We start from the raw sequence: 20462 nt of genomic DNA, 5'->3' as shown, positions 1-20462 counted from the left end.
GGATCTCTGGACAGCTCTCGCCCAGGTGCCTGGAAGATTAGCTCTCTTCCTGTTTTTTGCTTTTCAAGGTTTTTTTTGTGCCATTAAATACCGGAAAGAAGTCACCACCGCTGGGAAATGGTCAGTCCAAGGAAAACATTGGAGTCTCCTAGCCTTGTACCTTGATGGACTTCAACTTCCAAAGCTTGTCGCTACCTCCTCTCTGTGGGGGCCCACCAAAAGCAGGGGGCCTCTGGTTTAGGTAGTTGGCTCTGGAAGTCCCAAAATTGCAGCTGATCTATTCCCGGCGGGCCAGCGGAAGGGTGAGACTGTGTAATTTTGCACCATCTTGGGTATTTGCTGGGACTGTTCTACGTGTTTATTGCCTGTTTTGTGGTTCAATAAAGTATTGCCACACTGTTTTACCCTCACTCTGTCTTGTCTGAGTAGTATTATGCCCAAGGAAGACCCCGGGTCTTCACACAGCCCAAGAAGTGATATATAACATTTTTTCCTTTTTTTTTAATTGATATTACCACCTGAAGAAACAGAATTCCATTACTGCAATGTTTATTTAGAACATGGCAATATGTAATAACACTAATATAAAATTACAGAGGATAAAAGTAAATGTAAAACACAGAGGACAATTAAGTATAAACAATATATACAAGTCCCAAACATTGGGTGGTCATTGCTTGTATTTGGCAGCCAGGTGGCGTTATGTGGTGCTGACTGAAAGATGTCAGGCTGTCCCTGATGGTGTCTGTCTCAGTCTTCCATCGGAGGCGGCGATGGACCTCTTCTCACAGGTGACCACACGATCTTAAAGAGGCTATCCAGGACTACTACATTTCTTCACTATGTGCCTAAGAACTAACAGGCAGGTAGTTGCTAACCACTTGCCTGTTGCACCCGATGCTGTTCTCTGCCAAAACAAAGAGGACACAGACTGCTCCTGCCGGCGATTCAGCAGCTTCCGATGACGTCACATCGACAGAGCAACGGCTTCTTTTCCACTCTGTTGACAGGGAGTGACTGCCGATGTCATACTGATAGACAGCCGGCTCCCTGCTGCCTAACTGCGGAGAGCCAGCGGTTAATCAGCATGATCAGCCCTGTCGACAGAGCAGCCCAAAAGACGAAGAGATGCTGCTTTGACACGGAGCAGTTGAATGCTAGCCGGATTGGTTGGCGACTGCTCTAAGCCGAAACTGGGTATAAGAGGCAGGTAGTTAGGAACTACCTGCCTGCTTATCTTTACTATGGGCCTAAAAACTAATAAAATAATCCTGGAAAAATGGTTTAACATTTTTGATTCTCCTACCTGGGTTCACATAAGTTCTGAGGTATACTTTTTTTTCATATTCCCATAAATAAATTGGTGAGCCTTACTCTTGGATAGGTTTGCTGACTAAATACGGCTATGGGCAGTGGTTCCTATGGGGCACAGTTATTTGGCTAGCACATGATTTTTAGGTATCTGTGTGCTGTCCATTTTTTCTCAAGATACCACACCGACCCATAGAGTTTAATTGATTCATACACACATAATTTTTTAAAAATGGATCCGTGTCTCCGGTCCGTGAGCCCTGTTCTCATTTTGTGGCTCAAACTTGGACATTGAAGCCTATGGGGTTCCATATAAAGCGGATGAAAAGCACAAGACCGACTTAATACTTGGATGTTCCATCCGTTTATCAAATGGATGTAGCTAGGATGACACTTGAGAAAAAAGTCGTTTTGCTTCCCTCGGATGTGTGAACTCAGCCTTACGGCACATTGGCTAGTAAATGCCGACCGAGGGCAATGCCATTTGGTGTAATGTTATATCACGACTGATTCTGCTTATAATTGTAATATCTGCTCTTGTCTTAAGCTCAGCAAGTCTTAATAGGGATTGTTTAGGATTAGAAAAAAACAGGCTGCTGCCTATCAGAAACAGAGCCACCCCTGACCATGAGTTGTGTCTGATACTGCAAGTCACAGTTGGAACTAAGCTGTAATACCAAGCCAACCCATGCTCAGGGGTGGCGCTGTTTCTGATAGAAAAATATGGCTTCTTTCTAATTCTGGAAAAAACTTTTAGCATTGCTGAAACCTGCAACTTGTAAGATTTGGAGCCTTTATAGCTTTACTTATAGCTGAATCCCAACATGTAGACTTAAAAAAGCACTCCTCCCATCAAAGTTTTTATCCTCTTAATAAAATTGCAGTCATCATATTATATAGCACTGTGTACTTACAATTGCTCGTTTTGCCTTTATACCCAGATAATTCTTCTCTTTTCTCTGCTCTATGTAGAAACAGGAAGTCTCTTGTCCTTGCATTTTTCATTCCCCTCTTCAACTCCTGACCCAGTTGCTCCCTCCTCCCCCCCTGTCAGGGACTTTTGCAGCGACTCATGAGTTGTGCAGGGAAAATTGACCTCATGTTTCTACATGGAGCTTAGAAGGATTCATCTAGTCAGTTTTTAATCGCGTGATGTCATAGACCTAATGGAAAAGAAGAATTAGCTGGGTAGAAGGGATAATGAGCAATTGTAAGAACACAGTGCAATATATTAACCCCTTCACCCCAGGGCGATTTTCCATTTTTTTCCTCCCATAAGAGCCATAACTTTTTAATTTTTTGATCCACATAGCCATATTAAGGCTTGTTTTTTTTTTGCAGGACGAGTTGTACTTTTAAATGACAGCATTCATTTTATCATGTGATGCACTACAAAGCAGGAAACAAATTCCAAGTGCGGTGAAATTGCAAAAAAAAGTGCAATTCCACATATTTTTTTTTTTATTTACCATGTTCACTATAAAGGTAAAACTGACCTGGCAATATGATTCTCCAGGTCAGTACGAGAATGCAGATAGCAAACATGTATAGTTTTTTTTTTTTATTAAAGTGGTGGAAATATTTTTTTAGTAAATATTGGTTTTGTCACCATTTTCTGAGACCCGTAATGTTTTAATTTTTGGGGCTGACATTTTTACCGATACCATATTGGGGTAGATATGATGTTTTGATCGCCTTGTATTGAAATTTATTGCATTGTTGCGAAAAAAAACCCCAAAAAAGTAATTCTGGTGTTTTAATTTTTCTTATTATTATTCGGATTAATTTAATTTACATTTTGATCGGACTTTTAAGAACGCGGCGATAGCAAATATGTGTATTTTTTAATATTTTTTTTTAAAATTCTTTTGTTTTTATGAGGCAAAACGGGGGGCGATTTGAACTTTTATGTTTTTTAAAAATTTTTGTAATATTTTTAGCAACTACACGTGTACATCAAATGTCGTGAAGGGGTTAAGAAAATAAAAATGTTGATAGGAGTGCTTCTTTACAGCCCCTTGAAAGTAGTAGCACTGATTCTTCAAATGTTGCTCATCGCCCCCAGTATCAGTTCAGCACAGGAGTTGTTCACGTTGCCACTCTCTGTCTGCAGTCATCTTCCCGTCACGGCCTAAGGGCTTATTCACACATCAGTGGTTGGTCAGTATTTTGCATCAATGCTTGTATGCCAAAACCAGAAGCGGAACTTACAAAGAAAAACTATAATTGAAAAATTGAGATCTGTGTTCTGATAAAAAAATACTGATGTGTGAATAAAGCCCTACAGCAAGTAAAGCCTTAGGATGAACACAAGTCCAAAAGCCTGAACTGAAGACTATACATGAGGAACTTAAAATGTTTGTCCAAGTTATCCAAGGAGAGTGTACGAAAAAAAAAAAGGCTGGACAGGATAGCTTTTCCCACATTAGCTGCATGAATACGGACATGCTTAAAGAGTAATCGCCAGTTTAGTTTTTATTGAAAATAAGCAATTTTGAGATGTAACTTATAAGAGAAATCTGTTTCTTTCAGTTCAGGGGGAAAATCTGTATTCTGTGAAAACAGAACTCCCCATTACAGATATAGGAGATGACAGTTGGTGCTCATAAGATTCTAGGGAGATGGAAGGAGGGAGGAGCTAGAGGCAAACAGACATTCTGCTGCAAGTTCTCCTGAAAAGACTGTTACAGTTTAATTTTTTTTTTTTTTTTACCACAGATGTAAAAAGTAACTGTCGTTTCAGAACTTGCAGCAGAATATCTGTGCCAGCCTCTAAGCTCCCCCCCCTCTGCATAGAATCTCATAAGCACCAACTGTCATCTCCGGTCTCAGCAATGTACAGATTTTACGTCTTTTAGCCTTGAATTGAGAATGAATGATCAGTCCAGGAGAAAGAGGCAACTTTCTCTGATAGGATATATTACAGATTCGCTTATTTTCAAATGCACTATTAGTTTGTGAAATAAAAACTAAAACAGAAACTACACTTTACCATTGTTGTGAAAGAAAACCTTTCTGCAGTCCCTACACGGCCGCTCCCCTGTATGAGTTCTCTGATGGTTGGTCAAGGCGGACTTGTCCATAAATGATTTTTGGGCACTGGCTGCAGACATAAGGCTTTTCCCCTGAGTGTGTTCTCAGATGTTTCAGCAGACCAGAACTTTCTGTGAAGCTTTTCTCACATTCATTGCAAGCATAGGGCCCCTGTCCTGTGTGAATCCGCTGATGACGCACAAGATGGGACCTCCAGATAAAACATTTTTCATAATTAAAACAATAATTACGGCTTCTCCCCTGAGGGTTCGAGAAGATTGGAGCTCTGAACTAAAGTTTTGCTGCACACGTTGGTGTCTCACAAGGTGCAACTTGCATATGAACCTCTTGTCACATTTGCTACAGGCATATGGCTTCTCACCGGTGTGCGTCCTTCTATGTATGACAAGCTTGGCGCTATCAATGAAACTTTTTCCGCATTTCCTGCATAAATAGTCCTCTCTCCTGCCTGGATTCTCTGATGTCCTAATAGGTGTGAACTACACTGCTCAAAAAAATAAAAGGAACACTTAAACAACAGAATATAATAACTCCAAGTAAATCAAACTTCTGTGAAATCAAACTGTCCACTTAGGAAGCAACACTGATTGACAATCAATTTCACATGCTGTTGTGCAAATGGAATAGACAATAGATGGAAATTAATGGCCATTATCAAGACACCCTCAATAAAGGAGTGGTTCTGCAGGTGGGGACCACAGACCACATCTCAGTACCAAAGCTTTCTGGCTGATGTTTTGGTCACTTTTGAATGTTGGTTGTGCTTTCACACTCGTGGTAGCATGAGACGGACTCTACAACCCACAGAAGTTGCTCAGGTAGTGCAGCTCATCCAGGATGGCACATCAATGCAAGCTGTGGCAAGAAGGTTTTCTGTGTCTGTCAGCGTAGTGTCCAGAGGCTGAAGGCGCTACCAGGAGATAGACCAGGAGATGTGGAGGGGACCACAGGAGGGCAACAACCCAGCAGCAGGACCGCTACCTCAGCCTTTGTGTAAGGAGGAACAGGAGGAGCACTGCCAGACCCTGCAAAATGACCTCCAGCAGGCCACAAATGTGCATGTGTCTGCAAAAACGGTTAGAAACCGACTCCATGAGAGTGGTATGAGGGCCCGACGTCCACAGATGGGGGTTGTGCTCACAGCCCAACACCGTGCAGGACGCTTGGCATTTGTCACAGAACACCAGGAAAAGTCGCCACTGGCGCCCTGTGCTCTTCACAGATGAAAGCAGGTTCACACTGAGCACATGTGACCAGAGTCTGGAGACGCCGTGGAGAGCGATCTGCTGCCTGCAACATCCTTCAGCATGACCGGTTTGGCAGTGGGTCAGTAATGGTGTGGGGTGGCATTTCTTTGGAGGGCCGCACAGCCCTCCATGTGCTCGCCAGAGGTAGCCTGACTGCCATTAGGTACCGAGATGAGATCCTCAGACCCCTTGTGAGACCATATGCTGTGTGGATGGCCCTGGGTTCCTCCTAATGCAGGACAATGCCAGACCTCATGTGGCTGGAGTGTGTCAGCAGTTCCTGCAAGATGAAGGCATTGAAGCTATGGACTGGCCCGCCCGTTCCCCAGACCTGAATCCGATTGAGCACATCTGGGACATCATGTCTCGCTCCATCCACCAGCACATTCAACTTTTTTACAGAACAAAGTATTCAATGAGAATATTTCATTCATTCAGATCTAGGATGTGTTATTTGAGTGTTCTCTTTATTTTTTTGAGCAGTGTACAATGGAAGCATTTTCCGCAATCCGTGCATTTGTAAGATCTCTCAGTGAGGTGGGACTTAGGCTCAGCCATCACTTCAGATTTGGAGGCACCTGACCCAACCTACGTCGTTCCTAAAAAAAACTGGTCACTAATTGTCTGGACTTAAGATTCATAACCTTCAGAGAAACTTTTATCTGCAGGTCTTATCATGTAAAGTCTCTTGAATAATAGACCGAATGCTAAGCTCCATCAGACTTTTAGTCTTGTAACAGAAGTTCCTTTTCGCCGCACCCAGAATTTTCCACTTTCCAGTATCGAGTGGACACATCGGTCTCTGAACAAGACTCCAGTTCCTCTTCGACTGTGATGGGGTGCACATCTGCAACAGAAAACAAGAAGATTCTTACATGAGCTTTGTTTTATGTACACCACGGATGGTGGAGGTTGAACCACCTAGAGAGACATCTTCCTGTAGAATAGTTGAAGGGCACATTATCCTTAGATGGGGAATTAGGTAAAAGGTCACTTTATTTTTTTTTTGTACTAGAATAGTCCATAAGGAAAAGTAACTCCAACTAAACACAAATGGGGGGCTATAGGTTTAAATTAGGAGGTTCACGGGTAAAGAGATATTACCTGGCCAACGTAGGTGGACATGGCCTCATTAAGAAGGTTGTAGCCAAGGACAGAAGGGTCTTGGATTGTAGATTGTGGTGCATCAATGGATATGCTTTGCTGTTTTTTTTTTTTTACAATTAGTGGCAAAATGTTTGGTAAGACCTTGACTCATATGGCTTTGGTCCAGAAGGTTAGTGTTGGAGAGACACCTTAGGACATTGGTGTAGGAACATGAAATTCTAAGTGAGGAGACTACTATAGATTGCCACCGAAAGCTGAGAACAGCATGGTAGCATGGAAGAGGTGAATGTTGGGTACCGGACTGGCAAAATTATAAGGACACTACAACTGTAGTCATCAAACAGTGACTGGATTGGAATACTATTCTGTGAAATTATCTTTTAGCATTCTGTACATTCATCTGAGAAGACCATGCATCTATTAAATTATCGGGATGATGGGATATGAGCAATCATGCTATGTCTTGCAGATCTATTGTACGAGTCATACTAGATTGATGATTTCTCTAACTTCAACATGTGTTTAAAAAAATTACTAAAAGCTAAACTAAGATTTCTGTATTCGGTTTTGTAAAGTTTTGCGTATTCGAAATAGATTGATGTATAAGTTTTCGATGTGTGGTCCATGTCTTTTTCTACAGCTATGGTATCTCGCATGGTCTGTCCCCTCTTTATCTTGCTTTACTTGGACTAGCACTTCTCTCATTTAGTCCAGGTGTTTTTAATTAGAAGGAGACTGATTGAGGATTTCTGCCTATTTTTGCTCTCAGTCTGGGAAGCCGTAGGGGCTTTGCCTTGCAGCATGGGTGCTGTGGGGCACCAGGTCGCTTGCCCTGCTGGGGCAATATTACTTAGGAGTGGTCAGCGCACAGCGAGACACCTTTAAAGTCAGGGACCCACTAAAAGGATCGCCATGACGTGGCTCAGGAGCTAAGCCCATTCCACACCAGGCGGGTGCAGGCTGTGTTATACAGTCTGCACCCGCCACTAACAGCAGCTACGATCACTGCTTAAACTATTAATCTCTGATGGTGGCATTTAACGTACACGATCCTGCCAGCACATCTGAATGGGCACCCATTAGCCCACCTGGGACGTAATTTCAGGCAGCCGATTAATTGCCATAGCCGCCAGGGGCCTCCTGAAGGTCGCTGTGGTGGCCATCTTGGTAGCTCAGCCACAGGCTGGTGTTCACTGCAGACCATGATTTCTACCATATCCTTCAGTACTGTGGTATTGCAGGATATACAACAAGCGATTAAATGATGGCAAATTCAAGTCCCTTTAAACCCATTTAAATTTCTCCCTTTACAAATTACGACATAAAAAAAATAAAACAACCATGTTAGATATTACAATAACAAGTGAAAAAAAATGTTGTATATACCCCAAATGGTACCCCAAAAAATAACAGCTCGTCAAGTAAAAAACTAGCCCTCACACAGCTCCATTGTAAAAATAAATAAAAAAATTTCACCACTTAAAGGGAATCTGTCAGCAGGTTTGTGCCACCTAATCTGAGAGCAGAATGATATAGAGACAAAGACCCTGATTCCAGTGATGTGTCAATTATTGGGCTGCTTTCTGTAGTTTTTATAAAATCACTGTTTTATCAACAGGAAATTATCACTAGAGGACTAGTAAACCTGCTACCAGGTAGTCCATTCCCGCCCACACCACTGATTGGCAGGTTTCTACAGTGAACACAGGAAGCTACCAATCAGTGGTGTGGACGGGTTATACAAAGATCAGCATTCAGAGATCTACTAGATCTGCAGCAGAGAAAACTGTTTTTAATCAAGACTCCAGAAAGCAGCCAAGTAATTAATACATCGCTGGAATCAGGGTCTCTGTCTCTACATCATGCTGCTCTTGGATTACATGGAAAATAAACCTACTGACAGATTCATAGTAATATAGGTTAAAAAAAAAGAAACAGATTCATCAATTTCAACCTTTCTCCACAAGTTATACTTCCTCTATTGCTAGAATATTTATAACCCACAAAGAAATTTGTGAGAAAGTCATCCAGCCCTTTTTTTAAATGTTTTTTTCCCCTAACATTATAAGTGACGGTATATAAATGGGGTCTGACTATGGAGACCCCCACCAGTCCACAGAATAAAGGGGTCAACGTGCTAGTTGATAGCAGTGTTGCAGTTCCCGGCACAGCAGGGGCATAGCTGTGCGGACAAGGCCAGAACCTCGGAACGATGGCAAAATTCTTAAAAAAAAAAAGGGCACCTGGTATGCGGACTATACATTTCACAAGAAAAGTAAAACCTTTTTATTTTGAATGCAAGATGGGACACAGAGGAGGAGAGAAAAATTTAATATGTTGATACATACCGGGCGATTGTGGTTTTTCCAGAACGTCATCTTCCATTGGTTGACAGTCTTTAAAAACAAGGATTGAATTTACTAGCGTGTGATCTGTTTGGGTTCCGACATCACGAAATTCTATTTCTGGCCATTGTGGATCTTCAAGTGAGTCTTCCTCCACTTTTATTATCCTAAGCGATTCATAATCGTAGCTTGTTGGGTAGTCCTGAAACATGTCTTCTTCGACATTTATTCTATCAATCATTGGAGGATCTATTCCATCATGATGGAGGCTGTTGGTGCCTGGATCAAAACGTCTTTTTCTTTTTCTGACTCGGTCTTTTCTCAAATTTTCCTCGATGATACATTCTCCTTCTTTGACGACTGGAAAGATAGAAGGAACGGCATCGACTCTTAACGATCTTCCGTGAATGTTGATGATGTATGAATCGATGGTGAAGTGGCACGAGCACAGACGATATTTGTTCTGTTTGTTTTCATCAAATATCTTCTGGGCCAAAGCATTTAGGTCTTTAAAGATCTGTCCGGTCTGTTGCAGCCATACTTTAATTCTGGAGACATCCTTCGGAAAGGGATGCAAAATGACCTGCCCATTCTGGCCCCTTTTTCCAGTTTTGCTGACACATTGGTTTACCAAACAGCTAGGCATGATTCTGCTAAAAAAAAAAAAATTCCCTGTATGTAAAAGAAAAAAAAATAGTCTTGTAACACAGCAAAATGTTAGAGGGGTTATTATAATGTTTACTGTTGGATAACAAGAGAAGAAAAGCTAATACATGTGCAGTGCTGTGTACGATTATTGAATGGAAGCCACAGACAGACGGGTTTGATTACATACAAACCCCTCCATAAAGGAGCAATGTGTGGACCGGTAACGTCATAATTACACAAGTTAGGTTGGGTTCACAGCGTTTTTTCCTACAGTCAGAGGATCCGTCAGGGCTTATGTACAAATCCCCCGCAAAAGGGGATTCAGGCATATGTACTGATGGAGCTGCTGACTATAATGATGCAGACGGAGTTACTGTGTGCTCTTTTGTGCATCATTTTTGACAGTATATGCCAATTGGAGGTGGCCAGGAAGACCTTGTCGACTACGTCATGCTGCCTTCTGACTTCTACTAGAATCATAGCCTTTTGGTTTACTCCTACAGTTATTAAAATTATTCAAAACCTCATTGTAAATCAGGTTTATTAGCAAAAGTTAACAAACTTTCAGCTGTTTGTAATAAATCAATGAAATAAGAACAATGTAAATAGCTCAGCAACTAATATAACAAGTGGTTCCTCCAAATTCACAAAATGCCACTTCTACTGACTACTCAAGTCTCGGAATTATTCATCCCCCTACATGACGGGCATCTTTAGTACTTATTACAGCTTCTCTGACTGTTATGACCTGCTGTAAATGTGAGGTATAACTAGACACCAGCTTCTGGCAGTGTTCCTGAGGGATCTTAGCCCATTCATCATGGGCAATGGCTTCCAGGTCACTAATATTCTTCGATTTGCGTGCTACAACCACCTTTTTCAAATCTCACCAAAGATTTTCAAGTCAGGCGACTGTGACGGCCACTCCAGAATCCTCCAGGACTTCTTCTCAGAAAAAAGTTTGGTGGACTTTGAGGTATGCTTGGGATCATAATGTTGAAGGAAGGTCCAATGATTCCTCAGCTTCAACTTCTTCAAAGGAGTGTGTTTTCTCACAGGATTTGCTGAAACTTAACTGAATCCATCTTGCTCTACACACTATGCAGCTTTCCAATGCTAGAGAAAGCAAAACACCCTAAAGCATCACCGAGCCACCGCCATGCTTCAGTGTAGGCATCGCCAAGTTACCGCCGTGCTTCAGAACAGGCATCATAATAATAATAATAATAGTTTATTTTTATAGCGCCAACATATTCCGCAGCACTTTACAAATTTTAGGGGGGACTTATACAGACAATACAGAATAAGCATATCTCATATCGAACGGAGTGAGGGCCCTGCTCGCGAGCTTACAGTCTATGAGGAAGTGGGGGAGACACAAAAGGTAAAAAGTACATATATTGTATAATGCAGCCTTGATATACTGAATAGGATAAATAATAATACATGGACTGGTCGCTAGCCAGTATGTGTGCAGTCCTGACAGAGGCTTTTATGTGCATGGTTGGTTTGAACCCGAAGTTGAAGAAGATTTTAATATGGGGGAAAGCTGGGATGGACAGAGTGTGTTTAAATGATACGCCAGTCTAAAGAAATGTGTTTTTAGGGTTCGCTTGAAACTGTGGGTATTGGGAATTAATCGAACTGTCCTGGGTAGTGCATTCCAGAGAATTGGCGCAGCACGCGAGAAATCTTGGAGACGGGAGTGGGAAGTTCGGATTATGGAGGATTTTAGTTTCAAGTCATTTGCAGAACGGAGGGCACGTGTAGGGTGGTAGACTGAGACAAGGGAGGAGATGTAGGGGGGTACTGAAGCATGGAGCGCTTTGTGGGTAAGCGTGATAAGTTTAAAACGAACTCTATATTGGATGGGCAACCAATGCAATGACTGGCACAGGGAAGAGGCATCTGAGTAGCAGTTGGCGAGGAATATGATCCTGGCTGCTGCGTTCAGGACGGATTGGAGAGGGGAGAGTTTAGTAAGAGGGAGACCGATTAGTAGAGCGTTGCAATAGTCAAGACGAGAATGAATAAGAGCGACAGTAAGAGTTTTTGCCGAGTCAAAGGTGAGAAAAGTCCTGATTCTTGAGATGTTTTTGAGGTGTAGATGACATGAACGAGCGAGTGATTTGATGTGAGGAGTGAAAGAAAGATCTGAATCAAAAATGACCCCAAGACAGCGGGCTTGTAGCTGGGGAGTAATGGTTGAGCCACAAACGGAGATGGCAATATCGGGCACAGGTAGATTAATGGAGGGAGGAAAGACGAGTAGTTCAGTTTTTGACAGATTCAGTTTTAGGTAGAGGGAGGACATAATGTTAGACACAGCAGAAAGACAATCACTGGTCTTTTGTAGTAATGCAGGGGTGATGTCCGGAGCAGAGGTGTATAATTGGGTGTCATCAGCATAGAGATGGTACTGAAAACCGAATCTACTGATTGTTTGTCCAATAGGAGCGGTGTATAAGGAGAAAAGAAGGGGGCCTAGGACTGATCCTTGAGGAACCCCGACAGTAAGAGGAAGTAGGGAGGAGGAGGAGCCGGCAAAGGACACAGAGAAGGAGCGGTCAGAGAGATAAGAGGAGAACCAGGAGAGAACCGTGTCCTTGAGGCCAATAGTGCGGAGCATAGTGAGGAGGAGCTGGTGATCCACAGTGTCAAATGCTGCAGAGAGATCCAGGAGAATCAGCAGGGAGTAGTGACCATTAGATTTAGCTGTTAGTAGATCATTAGAGACTTTAGTGAGGGCAGTTTCAGTAGAATGTAAAGAGCGGAAACCAGATTGTAAAGGGTCAAGAAGAGAGTTGTCTGAGAGATAGCGGATTAGACGGGAGTGGACCAGGCGTTCCAGGAGTTTAGAGATAAAGGGAAGATTGGAAACAGGTCTGTAGTTGGCCGTGCAGTTCTGGTCGAGGGATGGTTTTTTAAGTAATGGTTGTATGCTGGCGTGTTTAAAAGAAGAGGGAAAGATACCAGATGAGAGGGAAAGGTTGAAAATTTTAGTTAGGTGAGAGGTGACAGCTGGAGCAAGGGACTGAAGGAGATGTGAGGGAATAGGGTCGCTGGTGCAGGTGGTAGGGCGAGAAGATGCAAGGAGCCTGATCACTTCATCTTCCGTGACTGGTTCGAAGTCAGAAAATGAGCAAGATACAATGTGGCGGGGGGGAGCATGCATAACATTTGGGGATTGGGAGAAAATTTCCTGTCGGATATGGTCAATTTTTTCTTTGAAATAGTTAGCCAGATCGTCAGCGCTGAGGTCGGTGGTCGGGGCCTGTGCTGTTTGATTGAGGAGAGAATGAAACGTGTCAAAGAGTCGTTTAGGATTATTGGAAAGTGAGATGATGAGGTTGTTAAAGTAGGTTTGTTTGGAGAGGTGAAGGGCAGAGTTATATGTTTTCAGCATAAATTTATAGTGGAGGAAATCTTCGGGCAGATTTGATTTTCTCCACAGCCGTTCAGCGCACCTGGAGTACCTCTGGAGAAGACGTGTTTGAGGCGTGTGCCAGGGTTGTCGCCGTCTATGCCGAATTGTTCTTTGTGTAGGAGGTGCGGCTTCATCCAGGGCGCATAGCATTATTTTGTTATAATGCTTCAATGCAGATTCGGGACATGAGAGGGAGGAGATTGGGGCCAATGATGATTGCAACCTTTTTATAAATTTCTGGGTGTTAATGGCGCGTAAATTTCTATAAGTCTGGACGGTGGGAGTGTCTTGAGTAGAGTCACAGTTCTTGACAGAGAATGAAAGAAGATTATGGTCAGAGAGTGGAAGGGGAGAGTTCGTAAAGTCATGTACTGAGCAAAGCCGGGAGAAGATCAGGTCCAATGTGTTCCCGTCCTCATGTGTAGGAGAATTAGCAAGCTGTGAGAGGCCGAAGGAGGAGGTTAATGATAAAAGATGCGTGGCAGATGGGGAAAGAGGATCGCCAATTGGGATGTTAAAGTCTCCCATGATTATCGTGGGGATGTCGCAGGATAGAAAATTTGTAAGCCAGGCAGCAAAGTGATCCAGGAATTGACGGGGGGGACCTGGGGGGCGATAGACAACCGCCACTCGCAGGGAGAAGGGCCGGTAGAGTCTGACTGTGTGGGCCTCAAAGGATGGGAAGATAAGGGAGGGTACAGGGGGGATAACCTGAAAAGTACATTTTGTTGAAAGAAGCAGACCAACACCTCCACCTGATCTGTTGTCAGGTCGCGGGGTATGAGAGAAATGTAGGCCACCATAGGAGAGAGCTGCAGCGGCGGTGGTGTCCGACTGCTGGATCCAGGTTTCAGTGAGAGCCAGAAGGTTGAGGGAATTAGAGAGGAAAAAGTCATGGATGTAAGAGAGTTTATTACAAGCTGAGCGTGCATTCCAAAGGGCACAGTTGAATGAGACAGAAGATATGCAGGGAATATTAATGATATTAGCAGGGTTTCTGAATGTAACAGGGAAAGAGTTAGTGTTATTATTACTGGAGGGTCCTGGGTTGGGAGAAATATCACCTGCGACTAATAGAAGGAAGATACAGAGAGTGAGCAGATGATTGAGTGATTTGTGAGAGCGTTTCCTGCGTTGTATGGTGGGAATGAATGGATCTGCGTGGTATAACATTGTGAAGAGAGCATGACAACTGTACATAGGAGAAGAGAGGAGTGAGGGATTAATATGGATGAAGTGTGCCGTATTTGTGGGTGAACGGTGAATGTGGATGATTGTAGCAACCAGAGTATAAATGGCACAGATACAAATGGTGAATACTGTTTGCCAAAAAGATGACCTGGAAGCAAGTTTGTTTAATTGTCTTGCATGTCTTACCTGTCTCCTGCCCTGTCCAACTGCCATTTTCTAACTGCCAGGGCACTTTGCTAAATTATGGCACTTCGATAAAGTATGCATAAATGCTATATGCATAAATGCCCCCGCATAAATGCCTCCCCTTAACTAAGTCTCAATATATAGGGACGTATCTGCTTAGATCTGCACAGATTTAACTCATTAACAATCAATCACTAGCTTAAAAGACAACAGGAGACCATAAAGTGCAGGGGAAAAAAAAAAAAAAAAAAACAGACTAGTAAACTCGGCATGGATCATAAACTCTTAAAGTAAGTGTGATGACCTTTAAGTATCATGGAATAAAAAAAGCTAGAGGAGTGAAAAAATATATACCAGAAATTGATAGGCTGCAGAGCATTGCATGGAGATATAATGCAGTTTTCAGGACAGATCACACAAGCAGTGAAAAATATATACCAGAAATTGATAGGCTGCAGAGCATTGCATGGAGATATAATGCAGTTTTCAGGACAGATCACACAAGCAGTGAAAAATATATACCAGAAATTGATAGGCTGCAGAGCATTGCATGGAGATATAATGCAGTTTTCAGGACAGATCACACAAGCAGTGAAAAATATATACCAGAAATTGATAGGCTGCAGAGCATTGCATGGAGATATAATGCAGTTTTCAGGACAGATCACACAAGCAGTGAAAAATATATACCAGAAATTGATAGGCTGCAGAGCATTGCATGGAGATATAATGCAGTTTTCAGGACATCACCGAGTCATCGCCATGCTTTACTGTAGGCATCACCAAGCCTTCTCCATGCTTCACTGTGGGCATCACTAAGCCACTGTTATGCTTAACTGTAGGCATCAACAAGCCACCACGATGCTTCACTATATGCAGGGTGTTCTTTTTAGCGAATGGTTTTTCTTCCTACTTCAGGCATGCTGCTGAACCATAGGCTCCTGAAATTCCAGTTTAGTTTCATGTCTTCACAGAACAAAGTTCATAATGTTCTGTGGCTTATTCATATATTTCTGAGCATATTGGACCAGACTTTTCTTGTGCTTTTGGCTCAGTGTAGATAAAAGTTATGGAGTTCGGCATGGAGACCGTCAATGTTTAGTTTGCGCCTTACTAGTGTAAATTGAAACTTCAGTGCCAGCTGCTACTTTCTGCGGTCTATTGAAGCAGTTGAAGGGTTTTTAACCATTTGCCGCCTCAGCAGAATGGTGGCTGCCAGTGACAGCCTCCTCTCTACCTGCTAAGTCATTGTAGTGAAACCAATGATTGGATCCTGTAACTTTGAACTTGAGAACGCTACTTATATCTCTAGGAACATTCAATGGCATCTTTTGTATAATTTTCCTCATTTGTGCAAGACAATCTCTTTTCAATTTTTTGGACGGCTCTCTTAACTCAGCCATCAAACGTCACAGACAACAAACCAATAGTTTGTGAAGCCCTTGAATATTACATCAGGTGTTCTTGAGACAATACCTACCGTAATGTGCAGACGTGTGCTCTTAGGAGGGATTCTATGCAGGGGGTTAAAAATTCCAAGACTACAGTAGTCACTTAGGCTGTGTTCACACGCTGTGGTCACTGTGTTTTTTTTAATATCATACATTTAAAATGTTTGGGTTTTTATTGCGATCACTGCAAAAATATACACCCCAGTTGCAACCTGTGAACGCAGCCTATAAGTTTAATTGCGTATTGAATTCATACAAACGACAAGTTATATTAAATCTTCTGAGCTATTTAACCAGTTCAAGACTGGGTAATTGTTCCCTGTTCATGACCAGGTACATTTTAGATTTTTTTCGTACATGCGGTTTCAAGAGTTCTATTTTTTTCTCTTGTTTGGACATTCAAACAACTGTTTTTTTTTCCCAACCACAAAGGAACAATAAAATACATTTCAAAATGGTGTTCATCTTTCCATAGAAATTATTATGTATTTGACAAATGATTATTTTTTTAATTTGTTTCACTATAAGGTCATAAACGACCTTTGTGCAACATTTCAACATTTAAACACATTTTTATTATTGTTGACTTCCCCTGTAACTGGGGCTGGCATAGTAACCCTAGTTAGCTCGTGAGACATGACCTGGAGTGACCTATGAAGCCTCGTTCTCAGAACGACGCTCCATAGGTTGATGTACAGAATCATCGTACCACAGAACAAAATGTGGAATAAAACGCGATCAAAAAGACAAATGTAAATAAAAATGGTATAGCTGAAGATGTCATCTTGTCCCGCAAAAACAAGCTGCCATACAGCTCCGTCAGCGGAAAAAAAATCCGATTCCCAAAAATTGGAATAGAAAATGTCACGTGTCCAAAAATGGTGCCAATAAAAATGTCAACTCATCTCGCAAAAAAGCAAGTGGTTCATTAAAAGGTGTAGTTTGTAAAATAGGGTCACTTATGAGGGGGTTCTGCTGTTCTGGCACCTCAGGGGCTCTCCCAGTGGGTCATGGCGCTCGCAAACCATAACAGTAAAATCTGCACTATAATATGGCGCTCCTTCCCTTCTGAGCTTTGCACGGAGCCTCAAAAGTAGTTCCCAATTATATGTAGGGTATTGGCGCACTCAGGAGAAATTGCACAACAAACTGAGAGGTCAATTTTTTCCTATTAGGCCTTATAAAAATTTGGGGCTAAAACAACGTTTGTTACATTTGGTAAAAATGTAATTCTTCTTCTTCACCGCCTAATGGTATAAATTTCAGTGACCCACCCGTGGTGTCAATATGATCACTGCACCCCTAGATGAATTCACTGGAGGGTGTAGTTTGAAAAGTGAGGTCACATATTGGGGGGGAGGGGTTTTCTGCTGCTCTGGCACCTCAGGGGCTCTGCCAATGTAACATTACACCCTCAAACGAGTCCAGCAAAATCTGAACTCCAATATGGCGCTTCTTCCCTTCTGAGCTTTGCACTGTGCCTCAAAAGTAGTTTTCAACCACATATGGGGGTATTGGCTTACTCAGGAGAAATTGAACAACAAATTGTACTATGCATTTTCTCCTGTTACCCTTGTTAAAATGGGTCTAAAAGAACATTTTTGTGGGAAAAATATGATTTATTTTCACGGCTCTAGCTCATAAAATTATGTAAAGCACCTGTGGGGTTCAAAGTGCTCATCACATCTCTAGATAAGTTCCTTTAGGGATCTAGTTTCCAAAATTGGGTCACTTGTGGGGGGTTTCCACTGTTTAGGCACATCAGGGGCTTTTCAAACACGAAATAGCATCCGCTAATTATTCCAGCAAATTTTGTTTTCAAAAATCAAATTGCGCTCCTTCCCTTCTGAGCCCTGCCGTGCGCCCAAACAATAGTTTTCCCCCACATATGGGGTATCGGCATGTTCAGGAGAAATGGCACAGCAAATTTGTTTTTTTGGGGGGTCCTTTTTCTCTTGTTACCCTTGTGAAAATAAAAAAAGTTAGGTCTAAAGTAAAACATTTTATGAAAAAAAAAAGTTAAATGTTAATTTTTTCCTTCCATGTTGCTTCAGATCCTGTGAGGCACCTGAAGGGTTAATAAACCTCTTGAATGTGGTTTTGAGCACCTTGAGGGGAGCAGTTTTTAGAATGGTGTCACTTTGGGGTATTTTCTGTCATAAAGGCCCCTCAAAGTCACTTACCCCGATTAAAAAAAAAACAAAAAAAAAACAATGTCGGGAACTGTATTTTCTCCACCATTTCACCCTGCTTGGATTTTTTTTTTCACGCTTTTCAGTAAATTGTATGGTAAAATAAATGTCGTGATTCAAAACTATAACTCGTTCTGCAAAAAAAAAGTGTAAAAACTTCAAACAGTAAAATAATAATAATAATTAGATATAATAATAAAAAGTTATGCATTTTTGGAAGAAAGGGAGGAAAAAAAACAAAGCAAAATAAAAATTGCTCAGTCAGGAAGGGGTTAAGGTCCTCCACCCCTCCCCCCTATAACACCTGATGTTGCTTTATGTATCTTTTCCTATACCCCAGATCTCTGCTGTCCTGCAGAGGATAGTAACGTGCAGTTGGCACAGGTGTGGGGCTGTGACCACAGAACCCTGTACACACCTGCACGTTTTGTGCCCACCAGCTCACACACACAAGCCCTTGCACACACGTGCCCCAGGGGAGACAATGAGAACACGATCTGCACACAGTACCTGATGGGAGACAAGAAATCCTAGTGGACAAAAAGGACCTTTGATGATGTCATGATCATGTGATCAGTCACATGTATGGGAGGAGTCAACTCTCAGGCTCAATCTGCACTGGCACAAATGCTAAAGGACCTTTGATGATATCATGATCATGTGACCAGTCACGTGTGGGATGAGTCTTCTTGAGCAGGACAGAAGCTCTAGTGCCACCTACTGGAAGTAGCCGTCAGGGCCAGAGGAAACCTCTCCTGTGCCGTCCACTCTCTCCAGACTTCGCTTTTCTGTTAATCACTGAATATTTACCTTTATTTCTGATAAGGTCTTTACACCTGTGTGACATGGAGTCTGCTAACATCTGACACCTGCGAACACACATTGCACACGGACCGCACTACAGTCCACACTTCTTTTGCATTCTTAGTTTTTTTTTTTTTTTATCAAAAACAGGATTTTAGATGTCACTCCACAAATTCTTAACCCCTTCAGGACCCAGCCTATTTTGACCCTAAAGACCTTGGCATTTTTGTCAATTCTGACCAGTGTCCCTTTACGAAGTAAAAACTCTGGAACACTTCAACGGATCCTAGCGATTCTGAGATTGTTTTTTCGTGACATATTGGGCTTCATGTTAGTATTAAATTTAGGTCAACAATATTTGCGTTTATATTTGTGAAAAAAATCAAAAATTTGGCAAAAATTTAGAAAATTTCGCAATTTTCACATTTTGAATTTTTAGTCTGCTAAACCAGAGAGTGATGTGACACAAAAGAGTTAATAAATAACATTTCCCACATGTCTACTTTACATCAGCACAATTTTGGATAAAAAAAAAATTTGGGGTAGGAAGTTTGAAGGGTTCAAAGTTCATCAGCAATTTATCTTTTTTCCAGCAAAATTTACAAAACCATTTTTTTTAGTGACCACATCACATTTGATGTCCCTTTGAGGGGTGTACATGACAGAAAACCCCAAAAGTGATACCATTCCAAAAACTGCACCCCTCAAGCTACTCAAAACTACATTCAAGAATATTATTAACCCTTCAGGTGCATCACAGGAACTAAAGCAACATAGAAAAATTAAAATGTTCATTTTTTTCTTCCAACAAAAAATTTCTTTTAGCCTAAATTTTTTAATTTTCACATGGGTAACAGGATAAAATGCATCCTAAAATTTCTTGGGCAATTTCTCCTGAGTACACCGATATCTAATATGTGGTCATAAACCATTGTTTAGGCACACAGGGGACCTCCAAACACGACATGGTGTCCGCTAACAAATTGGAACCATGTCGCGTTTGGAGAGCCCCTGTGTGCCTAAACATTGGAGCTCCCCCACAAGTGACCCCATTTTGGAAACTAGACCCCCCCAGGGAACTTATCTAGATGTATAGTGAGCACCCCCAGGTGCTTCACAAATTGTGTAGTGTATGTCAGGTTGGTGTACGGTGTGGTATAGTGTAGTGTATACACCACACACACACACAAACAACCTCACATACACTACAACACACACACCAACCTGACATAGGTTGGTGTGTGTGTTGTGTACATGAGGTTGTTGTGTGTGTGTGATGTTGTGTATGTCATGCTAGTGTGGGTGAGTTCTGTAGGGAAGGTCAGTATGTGTTTAGTCCGGGGACATGTGATGAATTTTGAAGCATTCATTCAAACACAGTCCCGGTTTGTCAGGACACGTTTCACATTGGAAACGGGTGACCTTTCTTATCCCCCTTTTATGGCAGACTCGGCACTTTTTCCTTACTGAGACCTCACCGGGAAAGTGTTGCCCTGGTA

At 42.1% G+C, this 20462-nt stretch overlaps 1 protein-coding gene across 1 annotated transcript; it reads right to left on the bottom strand.

The window, feature by feature from the left end:
* Positions 1-532: 532 nt before the first annotated feature.
* Positions 533-18782, bottom strand: LOC141166848 (uncharacterized). Its single transcript, XM_073653961.1, has 3 exons — positions 18670-18782; positions 9068-9736; positions 533-6459 (listed from the first exon to the last, which is right to left on the bottom strand). Exons 2-3 carry the CDS (start codon positions 9708-9710, stop codon positions 6338-6340), a joined length of 765 nt encoding a protein of 254 aa, XP_073510062.1. The 5' UTR covers positions 9711-9736; positions 18670-18782; the 3' UTR covers positions 533-6337.
* Between the last annotated feature and the right edge of the window lie 1680 nt (positions 18783-20462).

This window comes from Phyllobates terribilis, unplaced genomic scaffold, assembly GCF_046119375.1.
Source record: "Phyllobates terribilis strain yellow unplaced genomic scaffold, ASM4611937v1 Scaffold_11__3_contigs__length_659146591, whole genome shotgun sequence".
NCBI lineage: Eukaryota > Metazoa > Chordata > Amphibia > Anura > Dendrobatidae > Phyllobates > Phyllobates terribilis.
The sequence above is the reverse complement of the archived record's forward strand: the minus strand, read 5'-3'. Positions and strand labels throughout refer to the sequence as shown.

Excerpts from the sequence above, each read along its gene's own strand:
- LOC141166848 (XM_073653961.1), bottom strand. The coding sequence starts at position 9,710 with ATGCCTAGCTGTTTGGTAAACCAATGTGTCAGCAAAACTGGAAAAAGG. Across the intron at positions 6,460-9,067 it reads GGAAAAACCACAATCGCCCG|ATGTGCACCCCATCACAGTC; the intron begins GTATGTATCAAC and ends TTTCTGTTGCAG.